Source organism: Lynx canadensis, chromosome D4 (assembly GCF_007474595.2).
Source record: "Lynx canadensis isolate LIC74 chromosome D4, mLynCan4.pri.v2, whole genome shotgun sequence".
Taxonomy (NCBI): Eukaryota; Metazoa; Chordata; class Mammalia; order Carnivora; family Felidae; genus Lynx; species Lynx canadensis.
In genome coordinates this window covers 92811287-92826120 of record NC_044315.2, presented here as the reverse complement: position 1 = coordinate 92826120, position 14834 = coordinate 92811287, and the positions used below count along the sequence as shown (strand labels likewise).

The following is a 14834-nucleotide window of genomic DNA, read 5'->3' as shown; positions in this document are numbered from 1 at the left end:
ACACTTGACGGGGAACACGGGTCTTTTCTTGCCTTTGCACTTGGACTGAGACATCCCTTCTCCTTGGGTCTCAAGCCTGCTGACTCTCAGACTAGAGGGTAACCGGCCCCTCTCCTGGTTCTCAGGCCTTCAGACTCGGGCTGGAACTCTAGCATAGACCCTCCCGGGCTCCAGCTTGCTGACCACAGATCTGGGGATAATCTTGTGAGCCAGCTCCCCATCATAAACCTCTTTATACATGTATGCACCCCATTGGTTCCGTTTCTCTCGAGGACCCAGACTGATTCCATCCAGTGGGATATGATGTAGCCCTAAAACCCCGTGAAGCCCTGAGACGCCCCACAGCGTGGCCAAACCTCAAAACCATGAGGCTGAGTAAAAGAAGCCTGACACGCAGGCCACACGGTGTGGGCCTCCATCTGTGGGCAGTGGTCAGAGCAGGTGAGCCCTGAGACGGTGGGAGGGCACAGCGTGGCCCAGGGCCGGGGCGGGAGGGCAGGGACCGTCACTGGGGCAGGAGAGGTGGGAGCAGACAGGGGTTCTGGGCGCACAGCTAAATGTCACTGAGCTGTTCGCTCCAACAACATTTCCTTTTCCGTTGTACCTCAGTTGCTTGTTTAGCAGAAAGGAAGGCCTAGCCGCCTTTGAACTTCGAAGAAGTTTGTTCAGGTTGTGGGACCCACTGGCGTGGCAGGATGGGCCTCAGGGGGTCCCGCTGGTCTCTGGGGGGATCTCTCTGCTCCTCAAAGACCCTGGAGCTCCTGGCAGCGTGAAGGAGGCCCGCAGAGGAGCACGGTGGTGCCCCCTCGAGCCTCACCCTGCTGGAGCTCACGCTGGGCGTGGGGCAGCAGACAAGGTCCTGGGGGAGGCTCGTCCCCCACCACAGGCTGCTCAGTGCTGTCCCCGCCCGCCCTGCATCCCCTCCTCAGGGACTCGTCCCCACCCCCCTGACCCAAAGCGCTGGCTGAGATTCCCACCCATTTTCTCCCTGGGGCTCAACCCGCTCCCGCCCTCCTGGCTCCAGAGCCCCCACCGCCAACGGGCCCTCCCGCCACCCCGTGGTCCTCATTCCTGGCCGTACAACCTGAGCCGGCCTGATCCGCCAGTCCCTACCTTCAGAAGGCCCCCCCCCCCAGGGAGGGCACAGGCCCTGACTTAGATCTGTTATGGCTCAGTAGCGTGTCTCCACCCCCCACAATTTATATGTTGAAACCGCAGCTCCCGGGACCTCGGGATGTGGCTGTATTTAGAGACATGGTCCTCACAGAGGTAATTAAGGTAAAACGAGCTTGTTAGAGTGCACTCCAATCCGATCTGAGGGTGACCTTATGAGATCAGGACACAGACACGCACATGGGGACCAGCAGGTGAGGACACAGGAGGAGAAGGCCGGCTGCGAGCCCAGGAGGGAGAACCTCAAGAGGACCAGCCCGGCCCGCACCTGGATCTCAGACATCCAGCCTCTAGAACTATGGGGGAGTTCATTTCTGCGAAGCCACTCAGTCTGCGGGGCTCTGCTACGGCAGCCCTAGCAGGCAATACAGGGTCCCAGGTCATACCTCTCAGGGCCCGAATGTGTGTCCTGGGGGCCACGAACACCAGCAGTAGCCATCAGCTGGCGGGGGCGTCTGCCCTGGGTCCCTGTGCCTCCTCAGGGTGTCACTCCCAGGGATCCGAGGCTTGCGCTTTTCAGCATCCCAAACACATGAACCCGCCACAGGGGCTGCCCTACCTGCCCTCCTGACGCTTCCTCAAGGACGGTTCTCCTTCACGACTGCCTGTTTGAGAGCGGGGACGGGGAGCACTTTTCCAGGGTCTCAAGGATGATTCAGAGTTGCACCTTCCACATGCAATTCAAATTTTCGCAGCCACGTTAAAGTGAAAATAAACAAATGAAGTTTACTCACACATCATAATAACCCAATACGTCCAACCAATTGTCATCTCAACTTGTGACTGACACAAAGTTAATGAGTATTTTACATTATTTTCCTCTCTCTCTCTCTCCCTCTCTCGAACTAGGTCTCTGAAATCCAGTGTGTGTTTCGGGCTATCAGTGCTCCCCAGTGTGGACCGGCCACGTGTTCAGCTGCTGCACGTGGCTGCAGCCTGCCACACTGGAAGGCACAGATTTAGACCATGCGGGCACCGGGAAACCCGAGGCACATCACTGGCGTGGGGTCTTACTTCACACTGTTCCGGGGCGAGCCCCAAATGTGGCTCCGCCCCTCTGGCCAGAGCGAAGAGAGGACCGCAGCGGCACCCACAGATGAGACTGGCAGGGTAGGGCGACCCCCAGCCACTCACTGGGCCACTGAGCCACGCTTCCGGAGCGCGGCGGCCGCCAGAGACTGGGCTCGGTGGGGGAGCCGATCTTCCGGCTGGTGCCGCCCTGGTCTCACTGCGGCCCAGTCTTCCGTGGGCCGGTCCCATCCAGAATCCACACCCAGGAGCCCCGTCGGAGGGGACAGCGCCCCCAGACAGGCGCTGGAGAGCTTCCTGCGGCCGCTCCTGGAGGGGACTGTCCCGCAGCCGGGGGCCCTGGCACGATGACAGAGTGCTTCAAGCAGGAGCCCGAGCAATGCCGTCCGGCTGGGTGCCCGGGCAAACGGAGACCGGAAGCGCTGCGTCCCCAAGCGCTCGGTGGGGGCCGATGCGTTTGGGGAGCCCGGGTCAGGGCTCGTTTGGACTCTGGATGCTCGTGTGTACCGTGGGCCTCGACGAGGGCAAGCGTGCGCGGTGGCTCCCAGACGGACGCACCCTGAGGGCGAGGGCACAGCGCCCTTCGAGCTCAGGCTGGAAATGCTGCTCCCCCAGCACCTCACACACTGGCTGTGCCCCCACCCCGGTTTGTGTCATCTTGTTTTCACCTTCCTCGCAGCTGCTGTTTACCCGAGGCGGGTGACTTGGCTCCTCTGAGCCTCAGGGTCCCCGGGGGAAAAGTGGGAGCTGCTCAGAGCCGACCCCAGAGGCCGCGGGTAGTCAGGACGCAGGGACGGCATGGCCGCTGGGCGACAAACTCTGAAGCTGGTCTCCCCCAAACCGGGCAGCAGCCCCCCCAGAGGTCTGCAGGGCAAATGCGACAGGGGCTGAGCGTGAAGCGTCTCGGGTTGGATTTGCCATGTCCACACGGTACTGGACTCGGGCTCGTTCCTGCACCAGAGCCCGTGACGCACCAGCAGAAGCCCCGTGGGTCTCCGACACTGAGGGCCGTGACCGTCCTGGTCTCGCGTTTCTCCTTTTAAAAACTGAGCCCTGGGGCGCCTGGGTGGCTCGGTCGGTTAAGCGTCCGACTTCGGCTCGGGTCACGATCTCGCGGTCCGTGAGTTCGAGCCCCGCGTCGGGCTCTGTGCCCCGCGTCGGGCTCTGTGCTGACGGCTCGGAGCCGGAGCCTGTTTTGGATTCTGTGTCTCCCTCTCTCTGCCCCTCCCCCGTTCATGCTCTGTCTCTGTCTCAAAAATAAATAAATGTTAAAAAAAAAAAAAATTAAAAAAAAAAAACCTGAGCCCTAGGAAAGCGTGTAACCTTAAGTTACTTATTCTCTACCTTATTCCTTGTCTGGACAACGGAAAGCGGGCGGTGCACACCTGGCCGAGGCCCTCACCAGGTACCAGCACCCCTCGTGGGGCCAGGATGGTGTGGAATACGGGCGTTCTTGACGGAAAACGCTTTCTGGCCCCCGTAGCTGCGGATTAGATCACTGAGCGCAGAGCTCGAAAAATACACGTTTTCTGTTGTCCCATTAAATTCGACTCGCGGAGGATTTACGCAACACCTGCTGTGTTCGGGAGACCAACCCCAGTCCTGGAGGGGTGGGTGGGGCAGGGGGAGTCAGAGATGAAGAAGCCCTGGAGAGGGCCGCAGTCTAGGGGCGATGTGCGGAGCCAAACCTTTCATCCTGGGGCACCCAGGCCGGATGCTACAGGAGCCCGGCGTGTCCCAGATGCCAGCACCCGGAATCCCCAGGACTGGAAGGCGGCTCTCTGCCTCCCCTGCTGGCAGCATCCTGCCAGTGCCCGCCGTGGCAAGCAGGTGGCCCCCATGGGGATTTCCACCAGTGATGTCTGCAATGCACATGCCGCCCGGTCATCCCGCCACTGCGCTATCCCATTTTACAGATGAGAAAGCTGAGGTCCAAAGAGGCGGGTGATTTCCCCAGGTGTCACCTCTCTGAGCCGGGGCCGCGTGATTCTGGTCCACGTTCTCCTAACCATTTGTGGCCCGGGAGGGCCCACAGAGCCCACGTCGCTCAGCCGCATCACTTCTCGGGCAGGAACGCGGCTGCTCAGGCCCGGCCGCAGCCAGCCTGCACTCGGCACTGGGCATTTCGGGCCTCTTCCGCGCTCCACCCTTCTGTCTTCCCCCAGGCCTCCAAGTCCATCCCTGTAATCGCCACCAATGCTCAGGACTCTCGCCTTCCTGTCTTATTTGATCCTTTGTCTGACGCAGCTGGCAGCGAGAGAACCGGGTCCTGCCCTTGGGGGTCACCCGACGGTCAGCCCCCCCCCAGTCCGGCCCAGCAGCCTCACTGCTCCCCAGGGGCCCAAGGCTGTCTCCTGGGCTCCCGACTCTCGTTAGCACCTTGCCAGAGCCAGGGCAGGGGAAGCTGAGTGGACGATGGCATTCGCTGGGGAGTCCCTGAGAGCTTCCGTGCTTCCAGAGATCACGTGCAGGGCCCGAAGAGCCCCGGCAATGCGCAGCCGGCAGCCCCCCACCCCCATCTCCCGCTTCCCAGGTTTCTGCCCCTTGCCGCTACAGAAGCTTCTGTTTGCCGCAGCCACAAGTGCTCTTTTCCTCCATCCCTAGCTCTAGCGTGTCAGCAGCAGGTGGGACCAGGCCTTGTCAGGTGCCTCACGGTGCCCCCCAGCCCCGGGGGCACATTGGCAGCTGTCCAGAGTCTGTGCCCCCTAAGAGCGGAGGCCTGGCCCGCGGTCCGCGGCCACACTCCCAGCTCCTCGCAGTGCGGGGCACGCGGTAGGGGCTCAGCCAACGAGTGCGTGGTTTTGTGAGAGAGGTCTCTCGGGTTTTTCCAGGGCCCTGCTGCAGCTAACAGAATACTACTCACTTAGTCCGTGGCTCGGATTCTCTGTGGCCCGACTGGTGTGGAATCCGTGCCCTTCTGGTGCTTTCTACGACCCTCCCGTCACTTACAGCGTCACCTTATATGTTTAGTCCTTGGCTCGGCGGTAAAGGGAACAAAAGACCTCTGAGGCCTGCCGGGTGCCGGGCACGTCCTCCGCAGACGCTGGAGACGAGGGATGAGACAGCCATGCTCGTGCTAATGACGACGCCGATGGTGGGGACATTCATCAAGCTCAGCCTGGATGTGGATCTTCTCTGGCAAGGCCTCCCGGGAGTCTGGGAGGATCTAACGGGTCTGGCTTTGTACCCCAGCCGCACCCTCCCGGAGCTGCCTCCCTCTCCTCGTACCAGGCCTGGCCACAGCCCGCCAGCCGACTTACACGCACACTGACAGGTGCCGCAGAACACGCTCAAACACACAGCTATCTCCGCCCCCAGATCTGCTGTCTCCCGAAGGAACTGATGCCCCGTCCTCTCCACGCAGACCTCCTCAGCTGCGTGGCCGCCTCTTCCGAAGTCCCGTGTGCCAGCTCTTTCCACTTCGAGGCCCTCACGTGCTTTCGGCCTGGACCATTCAGCCAGACCTGTCTCACGGAGGCAGCCCCTTCCTATCTCCAGGCAGAGTCGAGCAGGCCCCCTGCCAAGCCCCCAGCCTCGGTGCCCAGGACTGAGGACTAGAGTCGGGGGCTGAGCAGAGCACCTGGTGTGGAGCAGGACCGTCTCACAAACGTCCACTTACAAACCACACCTTCCACGGCTACTTTATGCCCTGGAGGAGGGAGGGGCAGAGGCTTACGGCCCCGGACCACCAGCCTTTGTCTATGGGGACACCGCGGCTACCCTCCACCAAGGGTTCCTTCCACAATCACCTAAGCGGCTGGGTGTCAGCTCCACAATCTAGGAAGCTCCAGCTCCAGGGTGGGCATGCATGGGCAGCGGGGGGGGGGGGGGGGCCCCTGATCCCCTCTCACAATGTGCTCCCTGTCTAGACCAGTGCCGTCCAGTGGAAATATGCCAGGTACAGACGCAATTTTAAAGTCCCTACTAGCTATGTTAAAGAGGGAAACAGATTGAATAAGTTTTAACAGTACGCTTAACTCACTACATCCAAAATATTATCGTTTCAACACGTGATGAAGAGCTGCCGGTGGGCTACTTTACCTTGTTGGCATCTGGCCTCTCATAGGCACTTAGGTCCCAGCTCAGCTCAGCTCAGCCCCCTCCGGGCGCTCAGTGCCAGTCCTCCCCGGACAACGCAGGCTCCTGGGAGGGGCTGACTCTCGTGATCCTGAAAACGCAGTGTGACAGGGTGCTGCAATGATGGAAAGGACAGCCGGGTTCTCTGGCATAGGCTCTGCCCATCGTCCTGGCAAGCCTGCAGCCCTGTGTCCTGTGTGCTCGGGGTCGCGTGACTACAGCTCCGGTCATGATGAGGAACTAACAACCTTGCCCTCCGGAAAGAGCAGCTGACGCCAGCCCCCATGGGGGGGCTTCAGGGGGGTGGCGGCATGTGTATCCAGCCTCCGGGAGCCTGGGGGATAAGGAGGAAGGAGTGAATGAGTGACACTGCAGGCAAAGGGAGGGACGCTTCCTCAGAAACAGCAACAGCCACCATGGCAGTGCGCCCCCCACGGCTCGGGCCCCTGCCCGTTCTGCAGGCAGACTCACCCTACACCCAGGACAGTGCGGTTCGTGCCTGTTGCTCTGGTGTAAGCATCAACGGCATCTCCTTTTGGCCCCCAAGTTGTCAGGTGCTCCCCCGCCTGGACTCCAGGTTGCCGAGGACGTGATGGTCAGGGAGGTCAAGGAAGCGGACAGAAGGCACACGGCATCAGGTAGCAGGCTGGGCCTTGAGGCCGAGGGCCCGTGACTCAGAGCCCCAGCCTCCACGACCGATGGTGGGCCCAGAGCCCTCTCCTCCACACCGGGCCCCACATGGGCAAGAACCGGAAGGCCTCCACTCAAGAGGCTTAGCGGGAGGGGGGGGGGGGGACGGACCCCAGCACCTTTGCCTCTGCGTGCCCATGGTGGGGGGGGGGCGGTGACAGTGCCATGTCTCTGTGGAGTGGTTTGTTGGGACAAAGTGACTGCAGGAAGTGGGTCAGGGGCAGTGGGGTGGATCCAGGGAGTCCCAGCACCTATTCTCTGTGTTGACATAGGTTAGGATCTCCAATTCTGCAAGGCAAATGTTAGCTTAGCAGAGTGGCCACGTCAGAGGGACTGAAACTCTCCCCGCACCCGCTGGGGCCCTGACAGCGTGGCTGCTCCCTGCCAACGTCACAGCAAACAAAGAGCTGAACCGCGCTCCTTCCTTCTTCCCAGGCTTCTGAGTCCCACAGGTGACCAGGGAATCCTCCCACCCCCAGGCCTCAGCCGCTGCTGCACTGGCGGCAGCAGCCGCTGGGAGCTCGACCACCGGCGGATGCAAGCGTGTGGGCACACCGGCCACCCGTCCTGCCCTCTGGAAGAAGCTGGGGTGAGCGGGGGCAGGCTGCTACTTTTCCCTCTCCCTGCCAGGCAGGTGTGCGGGTGAGCGGCCGGGGTCTGGCTGGCTGCTTCCTCGCCTACCGAACCTCTCTATTCTCACTGGGAAAATGAGGATACAAATGGCAGCACCCCCTCGTCCCTAAGATCCACCGTGGGAGGGCTCTGATGGTGCCATCCTCGGGGCGTAGCAGGGGGCTAGCAGGGCAGCCCGGCCCGACACTCGCTGCCTGGGGGAGGCGCTCCAACGCAAACGCCCGCTCAACGGCTGCGGAACACAGAACGGAGTCCTGGTCTCCGTCCACGCGGTGCCGGGGACCAGACCGGGCGCCGAGGGAGCCAGGCCTCCATGGGGGCAGGGCGGGCAGGAAGAGGAGCAGGAGCGGACGGCGCGAGCCGCGGGGCGGCGTGGCTGCAGCCGGGGGCCGAGCAAGCAGGGGGCCGAGCAGGCAGGGGGCCTCGAAGGGCGCCTGAGGACCCTCCCGGGCTCCGCGCGGGGCAGACAGGCACAGCTTTCCGAGCGCCGGACGCGGACGGAAACGAACTTCGCGGGCAGAACTGGAACCCCGAGCCGCGAGTGGCCGTAACCAGGCAACCGGCGAGCCGCCGCGAGGTGCGCACGCGTAGCCCGCCGCGGAGGCCGGCGCATGCGCAGCCGTCTTCCGCCCGTCTCGCCTTGGAGGAAGTCCAACGGCCAAATGGGAGGGTCGCGCCTGCGCCAGGGCGCCGCTCGGGTTCTCGGCGCTGCCGAGTAGCCGTTCTCGGTGGGTGTTCCTGCTGGCCTCGGTCGTTCAGGACTGGTCCTTCACTTGGGTATGACTGAAGAACCCTTACTCTTCTCACACCCTAAGACGAGAAAAGACTGGGAGAAAGAGCTGGCATAATCGGGGTGACGTCTCTGAGCAGTGCCCCGCGCACCCGGCCCAGCAGGTGGGCGAAGGGCGGTCGCAGGGGGCGGGGCTAAGGTGCGAGGCCGAGGGGGCGGGACGAAGGGATGGGCCGTGAATGACGGGGACGCGAGGGGCGGGCAGGGAGGGGCGGGACGAAGGGATGAACGGTGAAAGATTGGTCGCAGGCGAGGGGCGGGCCAACGGGACGGGCGAATAGATGGCCGGCGAAGGACCAAACGCCGGAGGGAGGCCGGGCTAACGTGCCGGGCGCCGCGTCACGGGAGCAGCTGCGGTGGGCGGGGCTGATGGGCGTGGTCGGCAGGCGCGGCGCGCACTGACGTCGCGGTCGGACACGTCGGCGGCGCGGCGGCCGGAGCCGGATGTGCCAAGATGGCTGCTGCGGCTTTCGTGTCTTCGCTTGTCGCCGCAGCCCGGCCGGCTTCCGCCGGCGGCTCTTGAGGGGTTGGCCCAGGGGTCGCGGAGGGGCGGGGCACGAGCCGGGGTGGGCCTCGGCCGCCTGTGGCGCGCCGGTGAGGGCCGGGGTCGGGCGGAGGGAAGTGGCCGGGCCGGGCCTAGCCCTGAGCGGACTTCGCGTCTCCGGGTGCCGCCAGGGGTCGGGCAGGGCCCCGGGGGCGAGCAGGGGGACCTGCGGGGCCGGGGCGGGTCAGGGCGGCCGAGCGAGCGACCCTCCTGCCGCCTTCTGCACCTTTGTCGGCCGCCTCGTCAGACTGACGTGGACCCCGCAGGTATGGCCGGCTCTGTGGCAAGTGCCTGTCCGGCTCCGCTGTGTTGACACTTGTCTTCGCCCTGGTGGCCTCGACGGAGGGAGGGTGTTTGGAATGGTGAAGATAGACCAGAGCTGCGACTTTCAAGGAGTACGGACATTGAGGAAATTTCTTCTAACAGTTTTGCGTGTCCTTTGCTTCGAACGTTCTTAAGTTGTTTTGTCCTCAGCGGCTGGGAGATTTTTCCCGAGCCATGCCGGTGATGAGACAGGTTTGCATTTCGTGGCAAAGTGACCGAGACGCTGCAGCGGAGGTCGGGCACTTGGGTTTCGTGTGAAGGGTTCCAGGAACGTGTGATGAAGTTAGTACCGGTTTGGGGGCGAAAGTATCGTGCAGAGCGTCTGGTGGCGTCACGGCCATTTAAAATCGGTATTTGCAGGTTCACCTAAGAACTTCTGAGTGGCTGCAGGTGGGGCACGAGCTGCTTAAGGCTGTGTTTTAAATACAGACGACGTTAACCGGGGAGGGCAGCGAGGGCAGGAAGCAAACTGAGTCACACACAGTTGCTCCAGAGCCATACTTTGGCAAGTTTCAGCACAACCGGTCTCCCTGCAGGTCCCCCCCAGCCCCGCCCCGTGCCTCTTCGTAGGGTTCCGGTGGCTGGTATCTTAACAGAGGTCAATGGGGAGGCCAGAGGCAGGAGAATGCTTTCTTGTTCCTGTGATTCGTTCGGCCTAAGTAGCAGGGAGTCTCAAAGCCGTACTGACCGTTTTCTTTGGGGTAGCGTGTGCATTGTAGTGATTCTTCCCTGAACGTCAGTGCGTCCTTTGGGATCTTTGCCATTTTTAGCAGTGTTTCCACTCCCCCTTCGTGTTGGTTACCGTCTAAACGTGTTTGGGGCCGTACTTGGAAAAGTTGGAGGTTGCGGTGTCTCTATGTCAAGCGCCCCACAGTCTGACAGGGACGTGACACTCACAGCCTCCAAGAGGGACATTGTGGGCAAAGGGCAGCGTCTCCGGGGCTCTCTGGCGCTCCTGTTGGCGCAGCCTCAGTTTGCGGCGGCCACTCCGAAGGTGCTCTGAGCATCTCAGTGCCTTAGCCAGGAATTGGATCGAAGGTCGGAGGTGGTTGTGCTTAAGTATTTCTCGTAGACACAGGGAGGTCTGACGAAGGGCTAGGTTTGTGAGTGATGCGCTTTTAAGAAAAGCAGCCAGTGTCTTTTTAAAGGTAGATGACTTGGTACCGAATGACTTACTGGCTGGAGGTAAGTTCCCTGGGGCCAGCAGAGAAGTGATAGGCGGCGTTGCTGCTGGTGAGTAGAGAAGGTCCAAGAGGATCATGTTCATGTTCAGGATCATTTCACACGCAGCTGCCTTATTGTTGAAAAGCTGTCAGTTGTGGGTGGGGGTGGGGGAGATTCCGTTTTGTAGGAAAGGGGTAGCGTTTGCTCTAAAACGGTTCTGAGTTCAGGAGTCGGGAAGTTTCTTGAAGGAGAACGTTTAAGTATCTACGCTGTCCGCGTGTTGATGACATTTCTGTATTGAACAGCAGCAGGGGTCAGGGCATCCCAGAACCCACTGTGAGTAGGATTTTGTGAGATGCAGCTGAGAAGGAACCTTAGATTCTCTCGCTTTACAGACAGAGAGTCTGGGTCGCAGGGAGAGAAGTGGTGTGCTTGGGGCCGGTCAGTTGGACTCCCGGCCCTGCCCTCACAGCCACGCCTCTGCGGTGTGATGCTCTGGGCCTCTGCCGTTTGGTGTTTCTTTTTTACAGCTGCTTAGAGCGGTTGAGGTCCTCTACTGGAGCCTTACAAGGAGGAAGTCGTGTTTCGGAAGACGTGCTGGGCGCCTCTGTCCCACAGATAAGAGGAAGAGGCCGGGCTTGTTGTACGATCAGTCCTTGTAAAGCTGAGCTGTACACATTCTTTGTTCTAAAATGACAGCTTAGAACCAAACGAAGCCTCCGGTGCTGTGCCTAATACAGTCCGTCGAATTTAAGTGAGTTTCAGAGTGCTCGTCAGTCCAAAGGGCTTCCCTGTTGGCCTAGGACACACGTGGGCGAGCCGTAATGGTAGTGAGCTAATAGACCCATAGGACTCGTTTCCAGAGAGGGGTGGGAACCTTCACCGTAAGTAGCTTTACTTGAGATACATTCACAAATGTCTCCTTTTATCGACTCTGAGAAAGATTGCCAGGAGCAAAAGTGTCGTACACCTGCAGAAACGCGTGGGTTAAACCCTGGCGCCCTCCCACTTCTCCCTCTGGTGTTTACTTTCCTCCGTGATCAGTTACACGTCATCTGTTTGTTTGTGAGGGTGGCCCTAGGGGGGAGGACTTGTGCCCAGAGAAAGACAGCAAAGAGCGGTACCTGGGTTTGTGTCTTAAAAGTACCGGTTCACCGTTCGAGGTTACATTTAACGTATTTTCTTAAAAAGCGGAAACCACCTCTAGTTCTGGCAACAAAACACACTGTAGAGACGATTGTGTTTTCTGTGAGAGGTTTGTTGGCACTCTGGTTGAAAATTTTTGAATCGAGTCAGTGGGTCAGTTTTAAAGCTGCTTCACGTTTCATCGGGGCTTTCGTTCCGGACTCACTTCTTGACAGCCCTCGTGGTCAGAGGCGGCTTGTTCCGCTCACGGTGGCAACCGGGCACAGCGCGGGAAATGAGGCATTCTGCACGGTGGCATAAAGGGCATGTTTGTATATTTCAGATTCCGCCTGCAGCTTGTGTCGCTCTGTACTTTATACTGCTTTTTCGTTAAAACGGAAGCGCGCATCTTAAACTTCCATTTTCATTTCAAGATGTAACATTAACCTGCGCGAGAAGTATGATGTGCCATCTTGATACAGGAGTTGGCTCTTTGAGGACCCCGTGATAATTTACGGGAAGGTGTCCGGCTACCGGGTAGTAAATCAGACCGGCAGTTAGGTTGCGCTTCGTTCATCGCTGCCCACTTGGCGAGGGCATCGCAGAGGCATCAGGCGCGCCGTGTGGGTGCTCAGCGGGGCTGTGAAACTGAACCCCAGAGAAGGCAGTGACTTGTCTGAAGTCAGTCAGTGAGCTCAGGGCACAGCCGGCGTTTGCATCCACGTCCGGCTGTGTTCTTGTCTGTGCGCTCAGCTGCACCGGCCGGCCGCAGCCCCCACCCGGGATGCAGTTCTGGGTGGGCGCGGGGGTAGGAGCGACGTGTCTCGGGACCGAGGACACAGACTCTCAAGTTGTTTCCAGCCTTTCTCTGTTTTCTTCGTTCTCCTGATTCCAACTGGGAGTTTGAATACATGGATTTTATGCTAATTTCTTCTTTTTCTTTTTCGGTTCAGGTTGAGGAAAACCTATATCCTGCTTTCTGTGAGCACCTAGTTGTGCAACCGATCGGTCATGCAGCCGCCGCCTCAGGCAGCCCCATCAGGCGTGGTCGGGCCACCTCCGGCCGGGACTCCTCAGAGCATGTTCTGGTCCAACAGATCTTACAGGAGACAGGCAAATAGTAACGCACCGGTGACCCCGATAACTTGCCCGTTGCAGCCGGTAACGGATCCGTTTGCTTTCAGTAGACAAGCGCTACAAACTACATCGTCGGGCGGTTCGTCCAAAAGCAGCACGCCCGTTCTGCAGGGCCCGGCCCCGCCAGCGTTCCTTCAGCGCCCTGGTCTGCCTGTGCCTCACACAAATGTTGGGGATACCTCGCAAGGACCTGTGTTGCAGGCCACAGCGGACGCCGGTCTGTTTGCCAGCGTGTTGCCACCTTCGGCGCCGCCGGAGCCAGAGTTGCACAGGAGTGCCGAGCTTGCTCCCAGCTCGGAACCCGAAGTTCAGACTCTGCCATGTCCTCACATTCCAGGAGCGGGTGCCGACAGTCCCCATGGGGGCCATCCGCACGCGAACGTGCTTGGGCCCGAGAGACCCCTGAGTCGGCAGAACCCGCACGACAGTGCTGTGGCGCCGTCCCCTTTCTTCCCTCAGCCTCGTCAGCAAATGCCAGGGCAGTGGGGGCCAGGGCAGGGAGGCCCACAGCCCTCAGGTCAACATTATTGGCCCCGCCCAGAAGGACCTGTTCAGCACCCGGTGCCCCACGCCTCCAGCGTTTCCCTCTTCCCCGCTCCGTCCAGCCCGTATCACGGTCCCGGCCACGAGCAGCTCAACCCACTGGTGTCTTTGCCAGGACCCTTGGCCGGTGACGGAAGCAATGAGCCGGCCTACCTGCAGAGTGGTAACCAGTCAGCAAATAACTTTGATCCTGACAACGCGTTCAGGCAAAATTCTAGAGCTGGGAATCCTCGGGCAAGCCAGGAGCTCAGGCCAAATCCAGGAGTGAATAAAGAGCAGTTGCCAGACCTTGCTCTTGTGAATCCCCTCGCTCAGGGAAACAGCCCAGAAAGCCATTTGCACTACCCCCCAGGGGCCGAGACCAGCCGGGTCCTGCCCGAAGTGGACTCGGGAGCTCTCTCCATGTTCTTCCACGGCGGAGAGACGGAAAATGAGGAGAACCTCTCATCTGAAAACACAAGCTTCGCTGGTCGGTCTGACTTGGATGGCTCCTCCCCCGGCCCGGGACTTGGTCACGCTCCCGCACGTGTGGGAGCGGGTGGCGTTTACCACGCCTTTCCCAGAGGTTCCAGCAATGAGGCCACGCAGCAGGGAGGCCACCCGCAGCCTTATTTCTCTCAGTCTGCAGGCGCCCAGCCTGATAGACCGGCCACGGCAAGTGCTGCCATCACTGTGTGGGGCGGCCCAGCAGGCGCAGGGGCTCACGCCAGCAGCCCACAGTACGAGAACGTGGAGGACTTAGAGTTCATTCAGAATCAGGAAGTTTTGCCAAGTGAGCCCCTAAGTTTGGACCCTTCCGCCCCCGGCGATCCGCTCAGATACGGCCCCAGGCTCGGTGTTGGGGGCCACGCTGGGGGCGGGGGCCCAAATCTCGAGGCCCCGGATTCAGTGCCACACCCCGTGCGATCCGACAGCGTGTCGTCCAGCTACAGCAGCAAGAGCCACAGGAATCTTTCAGGTGCGGCCAGGCCTCAAGACCTGGGGGGCACTTTCATTCAGCAAGAGGTCGGAAAACCTGAAGATGAGTCTTCGGGGAGCTTTTTTAAGCAAATTGATTCTTCTCCTGTAGGAGGTGAGACAAACGAGACCACCGTGAGCCAGAATCACCGCAGCAGCCTGTCCCAGCCCTCAACCCCAAGCCCCCCAAAACCCACTGGAATATTCCAGACAAGCGCGAATAGTTCTTTTGAACCGGTGAAATCCCACTTAGTTGGAGTGAAACCAGTTGAGGCTGATCGGGCCAAGGTGGTGGGCGAGGTGAGGGGGGCCGGACCCCACCAGAAGCAGCACCGGCCAGCTGCCGCACCGCCTGACACCTGCCCTGGCAACTTGGAGCAGCCCCCGGACAACATGGAGACCCTGTTCACACTCCAGGCCGGTTCTCTGCCCTTTACCGTACCCATGGAGGCCGAGCACGGGCTTGGGCACACTGGGGGGCCGCCCTCGGAAACCGTGCTTCCGGCAGCTGAGAAGAGGCCCTTGGCCAGGGCCCAGGGAGCTGTGAAGTGCGAGAGCCCAGTGACGACCTTGTGGGCACAGAACGAGCTCCCGGATTTCGGGGGCAGCGTGCTCCTGGCCCCGGCTGCCCCGGCACTGCACGCGCCC

General features: G+C 60.7%; 1 protein-coding gene and 1 long non-coding RNA gene across 2 annotated transcripts in view; one reads left to right on the top strand and one right to left on the bottom strand.

Annotated features, from left to right (window-relative positions):
* Nucleotides 1-966: 966 nt before the first annotated feature.
* On the bottom strand, nucleotides 967-7919 carry LOC115499371. Its single transcript, XR_003964134.2, has 3 exons — nucleotides 6751-7919; nucleotides 6244-6613; nucleotides 967-1840 (listed from the first exon to the last, which is right to left on the bottom strand). It is a non-coding gene; the product is annotated as an uncharacterized LOC115499371 (long non-coding RNA).
* Nucleotides 7920-10607: 2688 nt separating this feature from the next.
* SEC16A (SEC16 homolog A, endoplasmic reticulum export factor) overlaps nucleotides 10608-14834 on the top strand; it is a 29299-nt gene continuing 25072 nt past the window's right edge. The window contains 1 exon segment of the mRNA XM_030293226.1: nucleotides 10608-14833. Coding sequence (XP_030149086.1) covers nucleotides 12561-14833 — 2273 coding nt within the window. The 5' untranslated portion in view covers nucleotides 10608-12560.